Source organism: Crocodylus porosus, unplaced genomic scaffold (genome assembly GCF_001723895.1).
Source record: "Crocodylus porosus isolate Cpor-Errol unplaced genomic scaffold, CroPor_comp1, whole genome shotgun sequence".
NCBI lineage: Eukaryota > Metazoa > Chordata > Crocodylia > Crocodylidae > Crocodylus > Crocodylus porosus.
This window is the reverse complement of record NW_017728886.1, coordinates 70,002,721-70,027,514: the sequence shown is the minus strand read 5'-3', so window position 1 is coordinate 70,027,514 and position 24,794 is coordinate 70,002,721. Positions and strand designations below refer to the sequence as shown.

The 24,794-nt window shown below is 42.9% G+C and overlaps 1 protein-coding gene across 1 annotated transcript in view; it reads left to right on the top strand.

Moving 5' to 3' along the window:
* The window catches only part of NEK10 (NIMA related kinase 10), a 196,387-nt gene that overhangs the window by 65,581 nt on the left and 106,012 nt on the right, over positions 1-24,794 (top strand). Inside the window, exon 23 of the mRNA XM_019536158.1 lies at positions 8,872-8,947. Coding sequence (XP_019391703.1) covers positions 8,872-8,947 — 76 coding nt within the window. The remainder of the gene's footprint in view (positions 1-8,871; positions 8,948-24,794) is intronic.

Genomic DNA, 24,794 nt, shown 5'->3' with positions numbered 1-24,794 from the left:
TTGCATCCCAGGAAGGCACAGTTCTGCATGGGGTGGGGTGGGCTGCAACTGGGGCTGTGCGGGGGTTTTCTCAGTGGGGGCTGGGCTCGGAGTGGGTGCTGGCAGTGCTGGGATGATGCTACATCCACCCCAAATTTCACTGCCACTCTGCTCCCAGCACCACCAGCTGCTCAGTGCAGCCCCAGCTCTTCCTGGCATGTGGGTTGAGGTGGGGTGTTGAGTCAGGGCTGTGCCAGGGAGCTGGTGGTGGCAGTGCTGGGAGGGAAGCAGAGGCAAAATTTGGGGTGGATGCAGCATCCTCCCAGCACTGCCAGTGCCTGTTCTGAGCCCAGCCCCTGCCAGGAAGAGCTCCATGCAGCCCTGGCTGCAGCCCCCTGCCCCACCCAGCACAGATCTTGGGGCTCATGCCCCACACCCCCACCCTCCCGGGGTGCAAGCAACAGTGAGAGCCATCCCCCCCATGAGCCATGGCTCTGCCTCCTCCCCCACCTTGGCAGTGCCTACAGCTGCCCCCCTCACCACAGGGGGCATTAATCTGCCCCCCAGTCCCTTTCCCTTTCCCCTCCCCTTCCACCACATTGGATTTAGCAGCTGGAGGCAGCTCTCCACACTGCTACCTGTGGTCCTTGCTGCCTATGTGCTGCGCTGTGGCTGCAAGCAGCACAGGCATTTATTGGAGCCAATATCAACTACAGCCACTCAGCCTCCTCCCATCCCCCCCTTGCATTAGGATCAGGGCAAGTTACTCCCTGCCACCCCACTCGTGAGTCTGTGTTGGGGATACCCTAGTTCCCTACACGTCGGGATTGGGGCTGGTTGTTCCCTGCTCCCTCCAGCTTCAGGGATGTCCTGTTTCCACCCCCACCCCCCACACATCAAGATTGTGATTGGGCCTCTCCCTATTCCCCTGGGTGGTTGGATCAGTATCAGGCTGTGCACCAGCTGTGGCTAGATCACACTGGCCCCATGTGCCAGGTTGAGCCTGCCAGCTGGATCCAGCCTGTGGACAGACCTGGTACTGCCCATCCAGCCCACAGAGTGAAAAGGTTGGGCACCACTGCTCTAAATGAAAAGAATGATATATTCTCTAAGGTGTGGTAGTAATGGTGTTAAAATGTTCAGGTAAAGCTTAATTTCACGATGTGCTTTTATGGTTAGTACAATTAAAATGGTCTCCCTTTATGGTCCTTCTCACTTAACCCTTAATAGTTTGGTCCTGAGAGTATAGGTTTCTGTTTTTTTATAGGGCCTAATCTTGCTAGCATCTGCCTTTATCATAAAACTTGCTGATATGAATTATACCTACTGAAGTTGATAGTACTACTCATGATAATAAGCATTATGCTTGGAAATAAAGTGTTTTGTAGGAGATAATGAATCAGGTTTATGAATTGTCATTGAAAAATATTTTACTAAATAATTTACAGTATTAATGTCAGGATTTGGGGGCTGGTCAGACTATGGAGAACAGAAAAAGAGTGATTTTTATATTCTAAAAAAATTAGGGAGGAATAACAATGAAATAATATAACTGTATAATAATGGGTCAATATCCTTATGTCCCAGTTTCATTCATTAATGAAATGCCAATCAGTACATGTTCTTTGTTAAAAAATTAGATATTTCATATCAAATTATAGCAAAAGACCTATTTTTATTATTTATTATTTGTACTACTGCAGCACTCAAAGATTTCAGACTGAGTCAGGTCTTATTGAGCCAGGCGCTATAGAGATACACAACTCTAATACTGAAAACACTCACTTATGCTTAGTGTAATGCATAAGATCAATTCTGTGGAAAAGAGCGAAAGAATTAAAAACTGAAAGTTTGCTCTATTCAGGTAGCTACAGGACCTAGATATTTAAGATGTATGCCAATGATACTTATGATGCATGGTTTTTATGGATATGTTTTTTATAATGGTATATTCTTAGAATATAATTCTAAGATATTTGTGTAGACCAGTTCTGTATTCACCAATACAATTTAGTGAATCTGTTGCAGTAGAAATATAGACATATAATTGTAGAATAATAGAATCATAGAAAATTTGGGTTGGAAGAGACCTCAGGAGGTCATGTAGTCCAACCCTCTACTCAAAATAAGATGATTGCCAACTATATAATCCCAGTCATGGCTGTCTAGCTGAGTCTTAAAAAACTCCAAGGATGGAGATTCCACAGGTTTTTTTGGGTAACCTGTTCCACTACTTTACTACCCTCTTAGTGAAAAAGTTTTTCCTAATATCTAACCTAAGCTTCCTATGCCATGACTTGAAGCCATTGCTCCTTGTTCTGTCATTCACCACTACTAAGAACAGTCTAGCTCCCTTCATAGTAGAAGGCTGCTATCAAATCCCCTCTCAGTCTTCTCTTCTCCAGACTAAATAAACTCAGTTTCTTCCACATCTCCTCATAAGTCATGTGCTTCAGCCCCCTAATAATTTCATTGCCTTCTGCTGGACTCTATCCTATTTGTCCACATCCTTTCTGTAGTGGGGAACCCAAAACTGGACACACTACTCCAGATGTGGCCCCACTAGTGCCAAATAGAGGGGAGAATCACTTCCCTCAATCTCCTGGCAATTCTCCTACTACGGCAGCTCAGTGTGCTATTAACCTTCTTGGCAACACGGGCACACTGTTAGCTCATATTCAGCTTATTGCCTACTGTAACCATCACTTTCTTTGTGGCAGAGCTTAGCCGACAGGTCCCTAGCCCATACCTGTGCATGGAATTTTTCCATCCTAAGTGCAAGACTTTGCACTTTCCTTATTGAAACTCATTAGATTTCTTTTGGTTCAATCTTCCAATTTTTCTAGATTTCTCTGAATCCTAGCCCTACTCTTCAGTGTATCTACTACCCTCCCCCCCACCCCAACTTGGTGTCACCTGCAAACTTTCTGAGGTTGCACTCCATCCTATTTTGCAGGTTATTGATGAAGATTTACACAAAGTCGGCCCCATGACCAACCCTTGGGGTACTCCACTAGATTCCAGCTGCCAGCTAGACATTGAACCATTTATTACTACGCTCTGAGCCCGATGATCGAGCCAGTTTGCTGTCCACCTTACACTTCATTCAACCTACCCATACTTCCTTAGCTTGCTTGCAAGAATGTTGTGGGATACCATAGCAAAAGCCTTGCAAAAGTCAAGGTGTGTCATGTCCACTGTTCTTCCCACATCCACAGAGCCAGTCATCTCATCATAGAAGGCAATCAGGTTGGTCAGGCATAACTTGCCCTTAGCGAATCCATGCTGTCTGTTCCCAATCACCTTCTTCTCCTCCAAGTGCATGGAAATGGATTCATTGAGGACCTGCACCATGATTTTTCCAGGGACTGAGGTAAGGTTGACTGGTCTGTTGTTCCCTGGATCCTCCTTAATTTTCTTAAAGATGGGCACTACATTTACCTTTTATGAATAATCTGGGACCTCTCCCATGTGCCACAAATTTTCAAAGATAATGGCCAGTGGCTCTACAATCACATTGGTCTACTCCCTCAGCACCCTTGGGAGAACCAAATAAGAGCACTAAGCGGGGATTAACTGTAGCCTTTGTCTTGTCCCTTGTAGCCAAAGGTAACAGTCGCCATCATGTTTATAACCATCTAGACCGCTAGTCACCTTTGCTTCTTTTTTCTGGATTCTTTCCAATTTTCATGCATCTTTCTTGACCTATGGTGTACAAAACTAAACATAATACTCCAGGTATTATTTTTAGTTGGGATAATATGCCACTTCAGATGGCATAATACCTCAGCAGTGCCATATGAAGTGGAAGAATCACTTTCCTTAACTTGTAGGTAATATTGCTGCTAATACAAGCACATATGTTATTGGGGTTTTTTATTGCAAGAAGAACACACTTTTGACTTATTCTTAGGTTATGGTCTGCTATAACCCAGGTTCTTTTCTGCAGTATTGAGGCCTAGCCAGTCATTTACCAGTGAGTCCATTGTCAGAAATGTCTCTAAAACAAACTGAAAACACTTCATAAGTGTGTTTTTTTTGTGATGGGTAAATAACACAGACAGGATAGATTCTAGGAGGTCTGTTATTTGGATTAGATTCAACCTCCAAAGAGTATCTACACCAGGCTGCTGTTTCCTGTACTCTTTCCACTTGTACTTTCCTGTTTTCTCTCCATACCATCCTTCACATGAGCTGCCTCCTGTTCGTGTGTGAAAAAGAGAGGGGTTACAGACCTTAGAAGTCTTCAGAAGGTGGCTGGCTCATGTTTTCTACTTCTCTTGACCTTACCCTCAGTGTTTTCTTAGTCTCATTAGAGGATATAGTCCATTTCAGCTTTTCTAAGGGAAAGGGACCAGCTTATATATCTTTTCTCCCTAATTTTTTTCATGAATTAAGTTCTTAGTGATAAGTGGTCTGATGATCTTGATCATTGACCTTGCAGAGGAGCACTCGGTACATTGCTTTTGTTCTCATTGCTATTATCCAGCTTTATATATGCTCCATATCTTGCTATATCCTATTTGAAAACTAGATAAGGAGGACCAGGTGGAAAATAGCCTTCTTTTCTCACAACTGGGACCATGAAAAAGGCATCCTAGTCCCACGTGAATGAAGAGCAGTAAGGGTTCAGGAATGGATTAAATAATTATTTTAACCTGAATAGAACTGAAATGCATTCTAATGAGTTTCACTGAATGGAAATGCTCATGATGGATTTGATAATTCAGTTTGTTCCCTCTCAACTTCCTTGTGAAAGTAGCAATGCTTTTCATAGATTTTAGGTTATCTCACACAGTAGTCATTTCATTATGAAATAAACTTATCTTGAGAAATGTTTAGCTATATAGAGATGGCTGTATGATAAAAATATTGCAACCAGAATCTCAATTTTTACATCTTTTTAATATACAGAATTAGTTCACTAGATAAAGTCTCTAGGTAACAAAAAGACAAAAAAAAGGTCATCTGTACAATTAAAAGACAGTAGCTAACCTAAACATGCCCATAATATAATTGCTTAGAATTAAATATTTTTTCATGTAAGTATGAATATTTAAGAAGTCACTTTATAAGAATTAATATGTTTATTCTAGTGTTCCTGGGTTGTTTTCCTCATAACCTTTTCTTGCTAACTGCTTCTTTGTAATATCTAATGGACATGCTACTTTCTGAAGCTGTTTTATTTTGTGGACGTTTTTAACACTTTCTATGCTCCACTGAAAATAATGTAAACATACAGAAAACCACCATTTCACAGATGCAGGAAGCAGTCCTAGACTACAAAAGATTCTGCTTTAGCTAATATCATTGTAATTCTTCCTCTCTATTTGAGTGCTATTGGTTACATGGTTATTTGGTTTCCAACTTCATTCATTGTTTTGATTATTTTATAACATTAAAATATTACTGAGTTTCCTTGATTCAAAAAATATATACACTAATAAAGGGAGAAACTAAGGGTAACTGTTCATGGTATGACATTTATTCATATATCGTAGTACCTTAGAGGAAGATGCCTATATTGGGTAAGATATTACTACAGAAGTTGCAAGTCTATTCATAACATGTAAAAGTCCTTCCAATGGTTCAAAGCTTATTAGCACTTTTTTTTAGTCTCTAAATAATGTTAAAAATAACTTTGTTTTTGTAGAAGCATGCCAAGTTTCCTGCCATTAAATAAATTAACTACCACTTATTTAGGTTTCAGATACACAAAGCACTAACAAACTATTACCATAGAAAGCTTGTTTTACAAAAAATATCTACTAGACACAAGTATACATACTGTTCTGCTCATCTTACATGGTGTCATGTATTGTGAGAGCATAGCAAGTTGTTATATCTGAGTGTAATGTATAGTGAATATTTATAAAAACAAAGCTCTGTAGATTAACTTGAAAATTATTTTAATTCCAAAAATATATTTCCTGTTGAATAAATAGTCTTTCCAGAGTCTTGAATAAATAGGACCGGTCCTTTTCTTCCTTTTCAAACAGGTAGATAGTTTCTTCCACTGGCTTCATTGAAGCTTCAAGATCATTTTCTCATGGGAATAGTTTACACACCGACACTTCATTTCTCCTTCAAACTTATATAAAAAAAAAATTGCTAAGGGACATGAAACTGAAACTATGTTTACTCTGCTTTTTCAGGGAGTGAGCTGTAGAATCTAGGTCCTGCCTTATGTTCTTCACCTTATTGATTATTATTGTTCTGGTTGGATGTAGCTGTAGGAGGTCAAGGTTATGTAGAAAGAGCATTTTGCAGGCAAATAGAGGTACAACTATTAGGAAAGTGGGTTTTCCATCTAGACAGGGGTAGTACAGAGAGCAGATTACTGAGGTGATGAAACATGAGTCACAATAAGCACATGGTCTACTTTGAAGCTTTTTCTGCTAAGAGATGTGATCTTGGAGCTAGACATCTGGCAGCAGGGCACTGGAAGGAACACCTTTTTGTTCCCAGATGTGGCCCACTCCTCCCAGGTCTGAGAGAGAGTAATATTTAACAGCTTTCCACAGGGTAGAACCATTTTACTCATGCTTGCTAGCAATATAACTGAATGAAGAAATCAAGTTTGTTTGCAATCTTTGGTTCAGCTTTTCTAAAATAATAATAATATGACTAAAAATCTAGTCTAATCATCAGGAATCCTCGTTTTCTCTGTTAAAAAATATTACAAGTTCTCTGATACAAAAATCGTAAATTCTCTGATTAAAACCCCACAAATCCATTATTAAAATTAAAAGCCTCCCACAGTCCCACTGGTGCCCTCACTGCCCCCCCAGTGCTTCCCCCAGCCCTGCTGGTGCCCCTCACTCACCTCCACAACAGCCTCCCAACCCTACTCATGCCTCTTGCTCCCCACCCACAGCTCCTGGCCCTCAGCTCTGCCAGAGGGGCTCCCAGCTGCCAGGGCTATGGGGCCAGGGACCCAAGTCTGCAGCTCCCTGTCCCCAACAGCAGGCAGCTGCAGCAGAAGCAGCATGGAGCCAGCTCCCCCACTGCTGATGCCTGCTTGGATGGAGGTGGGGCCAACTCCTGGCTCCCCCCCAGCCCTTCCAGTGCCCCCAGCCATGATCCACAACCCCTCAGCCCTGCCAGAGGGCCCCCAGCAAGCTCCACTTACCTCACAGGCTCCAGGAGTGAAGAGTGAGGCTGAGCTGAGCCGAGCTCAGCCCCCACCCTTCCCCCTCCCCCTTTCCCTTCCCCTCCTGGGCAGGGCTGGGGTTTCCCACCCTGCTTGCAAACAGCTCTTGCAGGCTGGAGCTGAACCAGGTGGTGTCACCTATGCACACAGTCATGCTGCCTGCCATGCCACACATGCATGGCAAGAAGTATGATTGTGGAATCATGCATCAGATCCCATTGTGCCTTATTGTTGGTGCGGGGGGGGATGGGATTGTGATCCCGGGCTCCCCCTTCACCATCAAGTAGCAAGCTCCCAGCAGCTGGGAGCCCAATCATCTGATCCTCCACAGAAGTATACGGTGCATCCCCACATCTGGGAAGGATCAACTAATGAGGCCTCCAGCCACAGGGGAGCACCTGGCCACATATTCAGTTAGTGACATGATAAGAACCAGCCACAAAGTTATTACACATTTTGTCTGGAATAACTCTGTGGCTTATTCTTTGTTTTATAACACCCTTAATTGCTTTAGCCTGTGACCAAGTTACAATGTAAGATGTGATTAACTGGTTATTCATGTCGTAAGCGTAATGTCAGTCTTACACGAGCTATTCGATCAAGTTATTGCTAAGACTTTGACTAATGAGACTGCAAATTATTTGAGACTGCAAATTCTAGAACTGCTGAAAAAGCTGGATTTCCAATTACCAGTCAGGCTGAAGAAGGGAAAACAGGGGAGGGGGCTTGTAAGTCTTTAAATACAAAAAAATGGTGTTTTATGAAGATGATGGCAATCAATTACTCTCTGTGTCTACAGAGGCAAGACAAGAAGTAATGGCCTTAAATAGTAATGAGAGAGATTTATGTTAGATATTAGAAAGAACGCTCTAACTTTTAAGGTGGTTAGGCACTGGAACAGATTACTTTTAAAAAGGTTGTAGAATTTTTGTCCTTGGAAGTTCATAGGTACAAGTTAGACAAATATTTGTCTAGGATGGTTTGGACAGAGATGACCCTACTTAGGGTAGGGAATTGGACTAGATGACCTTTGGAGGTCCCCTCCAGACCTATATTTTTATTGTTCTATGAAAATATGAATGTGATCACAGTGGGTAGTTATATTTGTATAATTATGCCAAAATTTAATCTAAACTTTTTGTTAGGTGATATGTCTAAAAATTCTTCATTATTTATCAACAAATAAAATCTTTTGAAGTGACTTATTAAGAAATCAATCATAATGTATGGTCCCAGATTTCTTAGAAATTCTCTCCTTCAGTTGCTGGTAAGTTCTATATTTACCAGCACTTAGAATAAAGTAAGAGTTGCTATTTAATTTCTTTCATCATTACCTTATTTTTCTCTGTTAGTTAGGCATTTACCCACTGTTGTTTTAGGTGGTTCTTTAAAAAATATCAGAGATATATTTCAAGTTATAATAATAAAATATTGATTGAAATCTGAAAAATGGAAATTGGCATTATGTCTTATATCAGCAGCCACCAGAAACCTTTTTATATTACTTTTTAAATCTGATAGGTCTGATTAAAATGTGTGTCATTAATTAGTGGGGAGATAAGTGTGGAAGATAAGCAGATGGTATGGTACATTGCTGCAAAGTGTAAAAGAGAAAAAAAAAACTTTCCAGCTGTTGTGAACCTATATTAATTGTCACCTAAAAAGGCAAGATTTAAGGAGTGTGCATCTCCCAAGGAGATATTGATGACTTATAAATCTTATTTTTGTCTTTATTGTAGCTGACTTTGGTCTTGCAAAACAGAAACAAGAAAACAGCAAACTCACATCGGTTGTGGGAACTATTCTGTATTCCTGGTAAGAGCAAAACAATTTGAGAACCTTGAAGTGCAATGATTTCTGTCGTGTTGTTTTTCTTTGACAGAAATATATAAGCTTTCAAATGGTGCAAAATGTGATCAATGAAGCTTAGTTTTGCTTAACTGCTGCTTGGACTAATATTTCAGTTGCATTATACACACACAACTCACTTTCCAAAAGGTATTTCACAAGTTTTATTTATGCTCATCAGTGGGCATTTGTGTGTAATGATCATATTGGAATGTGTTTTTTATGCTCTTTGATATCCCCAACGTTAGGAAGAAAAAGACACATCTTTTGGTTTTTCATTTAAAATAAGCATGCACCACAAAAGAGGGGGACAACTCAGGTTAAAATACAGCGAAGACACAGTAACTTGGATTTTAATTTAGGTCAAGTACTTGAATTCAACTCCATGCTTTCCTATAGCCTTGAACTCAAGGCACTAACTCAAGTTAATTCCCAAGTTACCTCATCTTCACTGCTATTTTGATTTGAATTAGTTACCTGAGGTTAGCCACTCTGATTTATATTAATCGTATTTATTTGCCTTGTGACATATTTACAAATAGTATCAAAACTTCAAAACTGTAAGATTAATATAACAATGGAACAATTTTTGTCTAGGGTAATTCTGGAATATCCTTTACTGGAGGTTTGAAGAGTAGGCATCTACCCAGGATGGCACAGGAAAAGCAAATCTTGCATCTATGTTGGATATTGGATTAGATTAGTGCTTAGGGTCCCTTCCAATTTTATGATTCTGTGAGTGTGCTTTAACAACCAATTACTCTGATTGGTGTTAAGATGTTTAGTAGAACTTGTTATGCCAGTCCATTGCATGGGTCTATCTAGGAATTCATTATTTGATGGATTAGAAATAGTGCTCTTCTGAGTTGCCTCAGCTTTATGATTTTCAGTAAATACAGTAAATGTGTGACTGATAACTCTAAAGTTTGCCTTAGTTAATACATTATTCAGTCTGCCAATAAACTGCTGGTTATTTTGACAATCTATGGACAAGCCACAGTGCAAAACCATCTTGTATTATTACAATACTGATCATGAGATCTGTATTTCAGGATTATTATTGCTGCCTTGCTGATTAGTATTTTAGTCTCTCTAGCAAATGCAATAAAGAGTGTATTCTGTCCAAAAAGGTTCAATTCAAAATATAAACAGTCTGTATAATTGAGAATACTACATGAATATCAACTACTTTCTAACAGAAGCAAATACTTCCAATCTATAGTACTAAGAGATTTTTTTTTAATTTCATGACATGCTATACATCACAAATAACAAATATACCCATTATCCAAAGCTGTTATATTTTGAACAGAAGTGAACAGGTTTCAATGTAAATCAAAGCTAAAGAATAAAATATAAAAAGAAGACAGTTTTCAGCTTGTAAGAATCAATATGCAAGTAGATTGATTTTCACTTAAATTAAGGATTGTTGATAATATTACTAGAAAAGCTAGAATCGAGAATTAACGTATTTTCATGCATATAGCCTGCACACTGATATAACATGCACCCATGTATAACCCGTGCTAAATTGTATTTTCGTAAAATAGTCCATGTATTCCCCGCACCCCGAGACATGGCTGCAAGTGCAGGCTCCGCTGGGCTTATGGGCTCTGCAGGGGAGGGGAGGGATGAGGAGCTGCGAGCTGCGAGCCCTGCTCCCCACCGCTGCCGCCAGCTGCACTTTGCGGGGCACAGCCGCTGGAGCTGCTCTGCGGCGGGGGAGGGATGAGGAGCTGTGAGCCCTGCTCCCTGCCGCTGCCAGCCGCGCTCTCACCACCCACCTGCAGCCTCTCCCCCGAGACATGGCAGCAAGCGCGGGCTCTACTGGGCATGGCCACTGGAGCCAGAGCTGGAGCCCACAGCTGGGGACGGGCGGGGATGGGCTATGCTGTTCTAAACACTGTGCATAGCCTGCACCCTTGTATAGCCCACACCCATCCGTCAAGTTTCTAAAAACGTGTATAGCCCATGGACTATATGCGCGAAAATGCGGTAGTCAAAGAACTATTAATCTTGCTAGTATTAGTATCATATTTCTGTGTTTGAGTGTCCGTGAACTGTTTGTCGCCATCATTCCCTAAAGTAGAATGCTTACTAAGATTTGTGGAATCAGAGTTACGGTAGGTGATATCTTTTATTAGACCAACTAGATTTTTGCAAGAAAAAAACAATTTAATTGCAAGATTTTGGGCACAAACACCCTTATTCAGGCATAGAAGAAAATATTATAAAAGTTCTCCTGGGTAGAAATGTAAGTTCATATTTCATAGGAGAGTTGAAGGTAAAATTTCCTGTTTGGAACAGTTCATTTTATATGCAGGTAAGGCTGAGAGAGAAGTTGGAATAATCTATTTACCTCAAAGTTGTTTGGTGGTAAGCAGGCTGTAGTCATATTTCCTTCTGGTTATAGTGTTTCATATTTCACAGAGGAGTAACAAGATTTGTTTAACTTACTTCCCTATTATTAATGAAAGGTGTTTACAGTAACACTAAGTGGAATCCTGAATTTTCCAAGTGCCCCTGACATTCCCACATTGCCTTAGTTGAGCTGCTGTGCTTTTTGAGGTAGACCCAGCTGTTCCCTCACTTGTGACCCAGTGTTGCCTCTTCTCAGAGCCCAACTTTCCTAAGATCAGGAGTTGGTTTACTTCTCTTGGGAACTTTCACGGGCTCTTATTCCCACTAATGTAAATTGCCTCCTTCAACTACTGTAAATAAACCAGTTTACTTGTCACAAGAAATTTGAAACAAACTTTGAATAAATATCAAAATAAGCAGGCTTTAAATACTGCATGTTGTAAGTTCTGCCATCTAATTTGATGCTGCCTATGTTAGCTCTTCTCACTTACAAAATTTCTGGTTATATGAGTGTTTGACATGGTTACTGCCTGAGTTTCTTTTATAACCAGCATAAATGTCTGTGTCAATTATAGCATCTTTTTTAGGTCTCTGGTCTTTCATTCATGTCAGCCTAATTTTTTTTATCATGTGTTGGTCTGCATGCCTTTGAGAAGTTCTTGTTCAAGAAGGGGTTCTGAATTTTGAACCCCTATCCCGAGAATCTGGTGTTCCAGTATCTGCTGTGGGACTGTCGGTATGCATACATCAAATAAATTAACTGCTAGCATTGATTCATTGTGGGAACTTCTAGTTGTACCAATGAATATGATAGGGAACCAACTTACAGCTTGCATGGGTTTAGCGATATAGGTGGCTGGGCCTGTGGATAGTCCCTGGGAGGTAACTAGGTGCTCAGCAGGGTAGGGGTACAGGTTACCAGTGTCAGGTCAGGGTCTGAGTTGGAGCAAAGAGCATGGGACCCAGTTCCAGGGGTTCTGAGATGAGTGATCCAAGAGATGTAGTCTGTGACACACAAGCTGAGGTCAGGAGCCAGGGGTCACAGAACTGGTGCCAAGTTCCAGGGAGAATCTGAGATCAGGGTCAAGGAAGCCAAGCCAAGTCAGGATGCCAGATAAACCAGAGAGAACAGAGCCAGCAGCGAGTTTCAGGGAAGAACCAAGATTGGGGTCAAAGCCAAAGGAGAACCAAGACGAACTGTAAACACAAGGTTTGCCAGACAGATTGAGGTTGTGTCACAGTGTGCCTGCAGCCTGAGGCTGCAGGTGGCTTTAAAAGGGGTGAGCAGCCAATATGGTTGCGGAGAACTAAGTTGGTCACATTAGTCAGGGATTGAATGTAGATGTGGTAACTCATGTGCTTGCTCCAGTCAGGCCTGCTTGATCAGAGCCAAATAGCTGCTGTTGAACCCAATTCCTATTGCCACTTTGTGATTTCCCATTGCAGCAGTAATGGGAGTTTGGATTTATTTTCCGAGAGCACCAAATCAAGCATGGCATCTAGGAGTGAGTCCCTGCAAGAGGATTTTTAAATGGTAAATATTCAGGTCCATATCCTGGTCTCTAGTGTATCCGCTCTTTGCTAGTTTGTATGGGCTGAGCACATACAAAACTGGCTTAGCTGACTCTGTAAGAATACGCTAAACATAAAAGAGTCTTAGTAGTATATTGTTTGGTGTAACTGGTTCCATCCGATCTGTCTCCAGCTCCTCTGGTATGGAAGGAATGTCAAGTTGTGGTAGGGTCAAGGGATGTTGCTGAAGAACTAATGCTTTCAAAATCCCCAGCTACTCAAACAGTCTGTTAGTGGCTATTGCAGTTGGTCAGATGTTAGACCAGCTCTGAGGCTGTTCTAGTTTGTTTGGGAACAAACCAGCGCCCAGCAATCCCCAGGACAATCTGAGGTGCAATGACATCTTAGCTACCATACCTCTTTTCTTTCTCTCCTTTTTACTTTTCTGTCAAATGGAACTTGGGTGGATGTTATGACTGGAACTTTTACATTGAAGAATTGTCTGTGTGATTCCTGTGGTCTCCGTTTGGGGGAGTTAAAAATCCTTGCAAATGTGGAAAAAAAACCAAAACCAAAAACAAAAAAGTCTCTTGATCAGAAGAGGAAAGCACGTTAGTCCAACCCAGCTCCACAGTGTCTGTATAGATTGGGTGCTTCAGCGGGGTGTTTGGCACTTTTATCTAAGGGCATGTGTAGACAAAACAGGAGCCCTAAATAAGCGGTGGTTTTTAAAAAACACTGCTTCAGTTAAGGGCTGATTAAACCCTGCTGACTTACCTGCCTCTCTGGTGGGGAAGGCAGGGTGAGCTGCTGGTGGGTACAGTGGTCCCTGAGTTGCAGGGAGGGTGGTGGTGGTAATGCTTCCCTCTGCAGCAGCGGTGCCCCACCAGGTGGCACCTGCCTGCAGGCACCTGGCTCAGGCGGTCCTGGGGGTCACTGCAGCCACGGAGGGAAGCACCAGGCCCCTGCACAGCTCAGGTAGGCAGGCAGGCTCCAGCAGGGGATGGAAAAAAGATCAGACTCGCCACTTTTCTTGGGTAGAGCCTGCTTTTCGGCTGCTGTCAGGCTTCCTGCAGAGCCATGGAGCTGCACGGAGCCCGGTGCTTTGCTCCGCAGCTGTAGGGGCAGCAAACTAAAACTCCTCAGAGGAATTTTAGTGTGCTGCACCCCAAGTCATTTAAGGCACATTACGCTGCTGAATTTCCTACAGTGGCTGGAATTAATGCACAATATGCTGCCGAGGTGTTCAAATACCAACACCATTAAAGTGGTGCAAAAGCATTTAGCCGGCTTTAAAGTGTCATGCACACATACCTCTCATTTCATATATGTATGGCCTAATAGCTGATTCAATCAGCTATTAGATAAAAGTGCCAAAAGCCCTGCTGAAGCACCTGATCTGTAGAGATGTTGGGTAAGCTGGGTCAAACTAAAGCAATGCCTCTTTTTGGCATACACTGCACTTGGTGGGGGGCATGCCGAGCTTAAAGTGCCTTTTTTTCACCTCTGCAAGCAGCCACTGTTACTAGTTTAGAAGCAATTTGTACTTGTACTAAGGTTCTCTTTCTACCTCTCCTACATGACTCTTTAGAAGGAGGCAGCAGAATGGAATTCCATTTACTTGGAGTTTCACACAGATATAACTTGTCAGCTCTTCTATTGTACACCAGAAATTATTGCAATAGTGATCCAACCTTGTTTTCAGTCAGACGAGCAAGCAGGGACTGATTTCCTTGTATTGAAAATGTACACTCAAACTCAAGTATTATGTAAAAGGACAGTGTAAACCATTAAACTCCTTAAAACACTGTGATCATGTATGAATGTTAATAAGGCTTGTAAAGAGATGAAAGAACTGGATGCTACTTTTAGCAGAGCCAGTTAATGCCACTTGTGATTAGTGGGTTTTTTAATATGGAAACTTGTCTACAAAGAACTTGAAGGACTTATCAAGTTGGTTGACATTGTATACCTTGACTTCCAAAAGGCCTTTGATCTAGTATCCCACAATGTCCTTGTGAGAAAATTGGAGGATTGTGGACTTAATGCCAAGACAGTCAGCTGGGTGAGAAATTGGCTGCAGGATAGGACCCAAAGAGTTGTAGTGAACAGATCTGTGTCATTGTGGTGAGAAGTGGGCAGCAGTATCCCGCATGGGTCGGTGCTCGGTCCAGTACTTTTCAACATTTTTATTAACAATTTAGATGTGGGGGTGAAGAGCTCACTGGACAAGTTTGCAGATGACACTAAGTTATGGGGGAGCGTGGTCATGCTTGAAGATAGGCTACAGTTACAGGCAGACCTAGACAGGCTAGCAAGTTGGTGGATCAGATCTGAAGAAGTTCAACATCAAGAAATGTAAAGTGCTACACCTCAGGACAAGCAACGCCTAACACACCTATACGCTTGGCGGCACCAAACTGACTAGCATCATGAATTAAAGGGACCTGGGGGTAATAATAGACCACAATATGAATGTGAGCCGGCAGTGCAATGCTGTAGCCAGTAGGGCAAGTAATACTCTGGCATGCATCAACCCAGCAAAACCAAGGAGGTGATTCTTCTGCTCTACTCAGCACTGGTGAGACTGCAGCTGGAGTACTGCATCCAGTTCTGGGCACCACACTTTAACAAGGATATGGACAAGGTTGAGAGACTCCAAAGAAGAGCCTCCCATATGATCAGAGTCTTAAAAGGCAAGCCATACAAGGAAAGGCTGAGGGATCTGCGACTCTTCAGCCTGGGGAAAAGAAGGCTGAAAGGGGACCTGGTAACAGCTTACTACTACATGAGGGGAGTACATCAAGGGCTCGGTAAGCAGCTGTTCACCAGGGCACCCAAGGGGAAAACTAGGAGTAATGGCCACAAATGCCTGGAAGAGCCAATTCAGGCTCAACACTAGAAAAAACTTGTTCACATTCAGGGTGCACAGTAAATCTTCAAGAGGAGACTAGACAGTCACTTGACCCCTAGTTGTCTTTCCTGCTTGGTGCAGGGGGCTGGACCTGATGATCTTCTGAGCTCCCTTCTGGCCTTACAGTCTATGAAAGTTGTTTCATATAAGCCCTAAATGGTAAGCAGATCCTGAACATTGTTAGGACTAGGTCAGGTTTTTTGAGGGTGGGCTGTATTCTATATAATGAAGATGCATATAGTAACAGTAATAGTAATATAGTCCCTATGAGAATAGAGATGGACAGAGAATTGTAATTTTAAAGTGGCAAGAATTGCTTTCTTTTGAACAAAAAGCATAATAGCTCTGGGTAGTTTGAAATAGGAGGCACCCTTCTTGGAGCATGACAAATACAGTACAGTAACAAAACAATACATGTCAAAATAAGTGGTATGTGATGCACACTGCTTAGATTTGGAAATACAGAATTATGTGACAGCTCAAGTGACATGAAAAACATACCTCTCTGTGTGCTAAACATGTTTGTATTTAGTACTGTCTTATAAGTACTGAATCAGTTTGCTTGGGGAGTTGCTAATGTACTTTTTTTTAGCAATGCGTCATCATGAAAAAACAGCAGACATTGTTTTATGTTTGACCCTATGTTTAGAGACAAGCTTATATAATTATGTTTTGTAATTTCAATGTTTTTCTATTCTGCTTCTTTGAAGAATCATGCTAATTAAATTCCTTTTAATTGGTTATGTCCTTGAATTAAAAAATCCAGCAATTGAGTACATTCTGAATACAAAATATATTAAACCAATGTGTTTTGATTTAATACATTAAAAAAATTAAGGAACTAAATGCCGTAGAGGATTGATAATGAGCTATGAAGAATTTCACTAGACTATAAGTCACCAGAAACAATCTGGTCGAAGCTGACAACAGAGTCTTTATTATCCAGGTCTGCTGGAAGGCATTCCTGGAAGAAACAGAAAATATTTTATAGGTATGCAAAGGACCTACCAAATTCATGGCTGAAGTGGGCTGTGCGGCATCTCCTTTAATCTTACAGGTTCTCCTGTGTTCCTCCCTCATTTCCCCTGTGCTCCTCTACCCTGTTGCTGATTGGCTGAGGGGCACCGGTGGCCCTTCTGACCAGCTGGGAGGCAAAAATGGTGCCATATTTGAAACTACAGTTTTCACCTCCCTGTTGATCAGGAGCGACCAGTGGGGTCCCTCTGCCAATTGGCAGGGGGGTGGAGATGGGAAATGTGCAGGGGAAAGATTAAAGGAGCTGCCACGCAGCCCACTTCCGCTGTGAATTTAGTAGGTCCATAGATATAGAGTGATCTTTCCTTTCACATGTGCCTGCCATCTCATTGTCTCAAAAAATGGTCCAGTTCATGAAAAGGACAAATTAAGTATAAACCAATGGGCCTGAACATAAGTTTGATACTTATCATGTGTGATGGGCAGCATAGACAGACTATCAGATTAAAGTAGGTAAATGAGGCAGGGGCTTAGCACGGAATAGCTACATAATTTTTCATACAGCTGCTGTTAAACAATGGTATTTGAGAGCTAACCCAAAAGCTTTACATTAAATGGGCTCTTGTCCCAATTTAGCTTTCACTAAAATGACAAATACAAGAGCAAGTGCATGCAAAAGTGGTTTGTGGCGCCACAAACTACACACCTTGGATATTAAACCATACGCTGTGCTGCAAATTTGCAGTGCAGCAGCAAAAATTTGCTACCAGGATTTCCCAGTAGCTAAAAAAAAGCCCCAATAAAAAAAATGTGGGACAAAACACGCAAAAGTAGTGTGCGCCTGGACAAACACAGGGCTGCCTGCTCCCCTGTCTCCACATGCTGTGTTGCCCCTGTGCTGAGATGCACTGGAGTGGCTGGCTGGGGTGCAGTGTGTCTTGAGACAGGGGAGCAGGCAGCCCTGGCCTCTGCTGCAGAGCCCCCATGCCAAGGCATGTGGAGACAGGGGAGCAGGCAGGCCGTCTTCACATGTTGCACCCCAGCTGGCCTCAGCACAGGGGCTCCAGTACGATGTGGGGCAGGTACAGCAGTACAGTGGGTACAGCACTACAATGGGGGGTGGTATCCAGGTACACCAGGCAGCATGAGGAGGCAAGTGGTGTGTGGTTCCTGCTAGTGGAGACTGTGGGGTGTGCAACTCCCCAGCTGCTTAGAAGTCGGACAGCTCTGCCCTATGTCTCTTATCTGATTGCTGCTTTTGACAGCCATATCTATTTATAAAAATAAGAGCAAACCTTTGGGCAGAAACTGAAATGCTGTTATGATTGAATGTAGAGGTCTACTCAAACCCATTCAGACTCAAGTACCATGACCAGGATGTACAGGTAATACCAAACTGCAAAATGAGAATGGGCCCTTTCAGTTAATACATGAAAGGAGGTTGGTCCATGATAAAGCTGCAAGCTGTGTTTGAGGCTATAACTTGAAACTTTTTTCATAACAGTATATTCCTGACCAAGTGGCAAAGACATACAAGACAAAACATCAGCTGTGTTATATGTCTCCTTTTTGCCAGTGTCAAGCAGTTCTTCCTCATTGCTTTTTGTTGAGATGTCTCTTTGGATTCTGAATGATGTGCAGACATCATTTTTTCATGCTCCCTTACATTCTGGGCCCTGGAATAGAAGGCGCCCCTCAATCTTAATTCATCTCTCCTGGCACATTGGCTGTACAGTGTGTCACATCTGAGTGTAAATTACTTTGTGCCTCCCAATTTGTTTTTGGCCCCTGCTTCTGTACTTCATGATAGTCAGCCTAAGCATTGCACCATTTGCTATCATAACAAGTTTTTTTTGTAGCATCTCTACCAATCTGGCTTGTTGTCTTTTTCTAATTGTTCTTCCTAGTGACATATCGACTAGGCTTTTTAGTGTATGTTTAGCATTTTGAGGGTTTTCCCCCCTCCATTTTGGAAAGGAATAGTACACTCTGCAAATAAGAAGTTGGTCAGAGGAGGAGGTTGTAGGTTATACTTTCAGAAGAATGTATTGGAAAGAGAATTTGCTGGTTTGGTTGGAAAGTACCAAAAACTGATTAACCCTTTATTAAGAAAAGGCATTTTACAACAGGACCTTTAGAAGAACAGAACTGAATCTTATCAATGCAGACTGTTAACAGTGCTGTCCCAGAAACGCTGACAAAATAAAACCAAGAAACTGAAAATTCCTTGAGTTGGTTTAAAAAATGCTAGGTATTATTAACTGTGGAAGTGGCTTGGTCTAGTGTAGGCCTATCCAATTGGTGGCCCACTGGCCAAATCTGGCCTGTGAGGAATAATGGACCCTGTGCTCCTGCCTGGCCAAGTTGCTCTGGCTGAAACAGCCACCTGAGTCTCTGGGCTCCTCCTCCCTCCTCCAGCTCCCACTTCCTGCCTCCTTGTCAGGGGACAAGGCAGTGTGGCGAGCAGTGTAGGGAGCTGAGGTGAGTACAAGGCAGCGTGTAGGGGATTGCATGGTGCAACAGTGGAGGGGACCTGTATTGTGTGCATCTGTGGGTGTGGATGCCTGCAAGGGCACACATTGAAGTTGGGAAGGGGGGATTACACTTGCACCTACACATGTTACAGCTAGGAGTGAGGAGGAAGAACTGCACTCATGTGTCCTCAACTTGCAGTGGGGGTGTTGAGCCTGTGAGGTGCAGCAGAGTGTGGGGTACTCTGTGCATCAGTGGAAGAAGGGGTGTCTGTAGCCCAGGGAACTGTGGTTTAACTTGAGCAGCCCAGAGGATGTGCAGTTCCCACTGGTGCAGCCCCTGGGATACGGGGCCTCAAAGGACTTAGACACGGACAGCTCAGTGTACTGGATTGAGTATGGAACTGGAAATAAAGACGTCTGGGGCATTTGTACATGTGATGGTCGTCCCAATGTACATGTGACAAAAATGTCATTTGTGTGGCTTAATGGCATTACACATTGCATGTGTGCCAATTTGGGGGGATTTAGATGAGTTTGCATTGTTGCAAACTAAACTACATCCAAAAAAAGGGATCAGGCCCCTTACTGTAATGTGACAGAAACATTGTAATGGTGGATTTCAATTCAAAACCCACAGTTTCAATTTAGGGGGCACAGAATAAAATCCTGAGGACTACCCCCCTCCCCCCCATCACATGTATAAGCATCCTGGATTCTGTTTATTACCTCATTTTTTAGTTACTGGTCAAATTACTTAATCTCTCTATTACTCCCTCTGTAAGTAGGTATAATAATATTTACTTTGATAAAGCACTTGAAAATGCATAGATAAAAAAGCTACATACAAAGGCAAATTATTATTTTTTGCTGTGTATGCAACCATTTGTGTCTGATGAGCAACTGCTCCATAGTCTGTCTTTTTGAAAACACATATGTCAATTAAAAAGACAGAATGTAATGAAAGTCCTTTAGGGCTATTGGTTTGCCTCCTGAATGCCCCAGCAAAAGAAGTCTACTCTACCCAGAATGACAAAGTAAACCTCTTGTTAGTTGCTAGACACTGTATTGTTCAAATGTGGACAGAGGAAATATGATATACTAAAACATGGAACATCCTGGTGATGGAGAAAGTGTCCCATCAGAGTAGGTTATTAAAGACAAAAGAAAGCTATGTTTTGTAGAAATAGGGATACTACTCCTGAGCTACAAAGAGGATGTAAATAAGCTAGCCTCTAGCCAGATTCTTTGAATATTAATGAATATTATTGAATATTATTTTTTATATTAGACTGTAGCGTTAGTGCTTGTATAGTTTCATAGTTGGTAGGGTCGGAAGGGGCCTGAGCAGATCATCAAGTCCGACCCCCTGCTATGGCAGGAAAGAGTACTGGGGTCAAACGACCCCAGCAAGGTGTTCGTCTAACCTCCTCTTAAAGACCCCCAGGAGCCAGCACCACTTCTCTTGGAAGTTGGTTCCAGATCCTAGCGGCCCTGACAGTGAAGTAGTGCTTCCTGATGTCTAGTCTGAACCTACCCTCTGCCAGCTTGTGACGGTTATTTCTGGTCACTCCTGGTAGTGCTCGGGGGAACAGGGACTCCCCCAATGCCTGCTGGTCCCCTCTGACTAGTTTGTAACAGGCCACTAGATCAACCCTCAGCCTTCTACAGGAGGCTGAACAGGTTCAGGTCCTGTAGCTTCTCTTTGCAGGGCCTGCCCTGCTGCCCCCTGATCATGCGAGTGGCCTCCTCTGGACCCTCTCCATGTTGTCCACATCCCTCTTGAAGTGTGAGAACTGGACGCAGTACTCCAACTGCGGCCTGACCAGTGCCGCATAGAGGGGGAGGATCACCTCCTTGGACCTGCTTGAGATGCATCTGTGGATGCATGACAAGGTATGGTTGGCCTTCCTGACTGCATCCCCACACTGCCGGCCCATGTTCATCTTGGCATCAATAGTGATTCCAAGATCCTTTTCTGCCTCTGCACTGCCAAGAAGGGAGTTCCCCAGCCTATAGGTATGCTGCTGGTTCGTCCTCCCCAGGTGCATCACCTTGCACTTGTCAGTGTTGAATCTCATCCTGTTCTCATCCGCCTACCCCTGTAACCTGTCTACATCTGATTGTAGCCTATTCCTCCCATCTAGTGTGCCCACTTCTCCCCACATCTTAGTGTCATCAGCAAATTTGAACAGGGTGCTTTTTACCCCCTCGTCTAAGTCACTGATGAAGACATTGAACTACAATCTAGTAGCTGTATACTAGATTGATAGTAGAAGTGATAATTCATAAAAGTTGTTGTATATTATTTATTTTGCAAAGACTTCAACCTCATATAATTCCCTTGTATTACTCCTGTGTTGGAGATTTGTTTTTATAGATGCCTAAATAAAAAGCGAAAAAAAAGTACAAGACTATAACAAAGATAGAGGTGTGGTTAGCAGGGTTTGCATACTGAGAGCAGGGGGTAGGAGGAGGCAGGAGTCTTACTTGCTCCAGAAACTCAAAGAAGTCCCTAGCTGTTGCCACCATGGCATGGTCTACCCTCCTCTGTTTTGCTGCTACAGCAACATAGTATCTATGTGGCTGCTGCTGCAACAGCAGCAGCAATGCAGGGTTGCTGCTGCAAATAGGGTGCAGACTGTCTGGGGAGGCCACCATTGTGGCACGCCCACACCCCGTCTTGCCCACCCCAAGTTACATCACTGGGGAGATGGGCAACAAAAGCCCAGAACAAAACAGATAGTTTAGTAATCTTGTAAAATCTCATGAACAGGGAAGAAAATTGATCATGGCAATTTCTTTCTCTTAAATGTAACCTCCTATCCTAGTAAAATATCTTGAAAATAAGGGTGCTGTGAACACTTGGCATAATTAGTGGATCTTAATATGCCAACTGGATTTTCTTCTTGGTTTGGGTATAATTGAAAAAATAGGTGGGGGAAAGAAATTCAGTAAATGAAGCATATTGTGCTTTAATGAAGGCTTAGATACAGTATTTAATAAAGTAGTATAATCAACATTAATTCAGATCTCCTTGGCATGCTACTAGCCACTTCAAAAGATCACTTTCAAGCTCCAGACTGTGATACATTAAATGACAAAATGCAAAGTTTTTGAAGGAGTGTGCTGTCTGTTTATTAAAACTATAAAAGATCAGGAGGGAAAGTTAATGACTTATTAAAACATTCAGCTAAAGCTCAACTAGGAGGAGCATCTCAACTAAAGGAACTCAACCAGAGGAACAAAATAATATGATTAGTTCTAGAATTAGCTAACTCTCTGAGGAACTATCTGGCTTAGACTATTCTAGTATCTGAGGGCCTCACAGCCTTTAATGCATTAATCATCACAGCATGCTTATAAGGTAGGTAAATACTAAGGAAGTACCTATTCAAATATAAAATGCATCAATTATCCTAGAAGCAAGGACTGAAACCCAACACTTACCCCAACCAAGGTTGTGCTCACCAAGCTACAGTCACAGCTTGCTCTTAGAGCTCTTTGTACATTTTAAATTAGATAGTTATTGGTTAAAAAACAGAAATAACTCTGGCAACAAGGATTAACAACCCAGGATTCTCTACCTTCCCAGGGAATGTCCTTCTCTCTGCCCTATCGTTAGGCTCCTCCTTGTTTGTGCTTTTTCTAGTTTTGTGATTCCTTCACTTTTAGCTGCCTAGTAGGCCAGCTTCAACTGCAGGGGTGGGCAACTTAGGTCACTTTGCAAGGAACTGGGAGATATTGTTTTGAGTCCTCTCAGGATGAGGAAATTCTAGATTTCCAATGTCTCATTTCCTGGGTGAGTGACTTAATCATTACGATTTTAGGGAAAAGGAAGTATTCCCCCCTCCACCCTTTGTTTTGTAGTGAACTACATGCATGTGGTCAACACCAAGCATTTGTCAAGAAGACTCTGTTGCTACCTCATTTGGGGATTTGATGGATATTAGGTACCTTTTGGCACTGATCTGGATTACAATGGCAATAGGGAGTTTGCTATCTACGTCAGTGGTTTTCAACATTTTTCATTTATGGACCCTTAAAAAAAATTTTGAGTGGAGGTGTTGACTCCTTTGGAAATTTCACAGGGTGGTGTAGACCCCTTTGAATTTGTAAATGTGGGTATTAACATACTTTTGATTCATCATAGGCATTCTTCATTGATCACAGTCACCCTTAGACATAGGAGGGGCAGACTGAAGTGCTCTGGGTCAGAATACAAGGGGGCCGGGGGGAAAGGTACTTAATGGTGGGGGTCTACTACAGACCACCTGACCAGGGGGAAGAGCTGGACTGGAAATTCTCAGGTCAGCTCACAGAGGCAGTTAAGTCAAAGGACATAGTCATCATCATGGGTGACCTAAACTATCTGGACATTTGCTGGGAAAAGCAGTCAGCCAGGTATGACTGCACACGTAGGTTCCTAGCCATGTTACAGGACTCCATCTAACCCAGGAGGTACATATTCCCACCAGGGGAAATGCCTTGTTAGATCGAGTCCTGGCTACAAGTGTCAACCTTGTGAGGGGACTGCGGGTGCTCGATCACCTGGGTGACAGCGATCATTGCCTATTGGAATTCACCATCCAGTGCAGGGTGGCAAAGACCTGCAGCAAGACAGCAGCCCTGGACTTCAGGAGGGCGGATTTCATTGAGCTAAGGAGACTAGTCAGGGAGGCACTGAGGTCCTGGAGGGGTGGGGAGTTGGGTGTCCAAGAAGAGTGGTTGTTCCTGAAGGAGACGATCCTCCAAGCCCACAGAGTGGCAATCCCAACATAGATCAAAGGGGGCAAGAGTGCTCAAAAGCCCCTATGGCTCACCAAAAACACCCAGGAACGTCTGAAAGCTAAGAAGGAGGCATACGCCCAATGGAAGGGAGGGGCCATCACCGGGGAGGACTATACCTCCTTTGCTTGGGATTGTAGGGGGACTGTTAGGAAGGTGAAGATGGAGATGGAACTGGGACTAGCAACCCAGATCAAGGACAACAAGAAATCCTTTTTTAAATACATAGGGGGTAAAAAGGTTCCAGGTAACGTGGGGCTCTGCAGCACATGCTTGGAAATCTGGTGGTCTCACCAGATGACAAAGCTAACTTATTTAACAATTTCTTTGCCTCCATTTTTCTGAGCACAGACCAGGTCATCCCCCCCACCAGGATCCCCAGGGGAGGTGCAGCCAGGCCCAGGGTCAGAGAGGACCTAGTCAGGGAACTTCTGGTGAGACTGGACATGTTCAAATCAGCAGGTCCTGATGATCTCCACCCCAGAGTGCTGAGGGAATTAGCAGAGGTCATTGCAGGACCCCTGCCACAGCTTTACGAGTACTCGTGGTGCTCTGGCGAGGTGCCAGAGGACTGGAAAAGGGCCAATGTGGTCCTCATTTTCAAAAAGGGAGGAAGGAGGACCCAGGAAATTATAGGCCTGTTAGTCTTACCTTGGTCCTGGGGAAGCTTTTTGAGAAAATTATCCAGGTGCACATCTGCAAGGGGCAAGCAGGGGAGTGTATGCTTAGGGGCAACCAACATGTGTTCATTAGAGGCAGGTCCTGTCAGACCAACCTGGTGGCCTTCTATGAC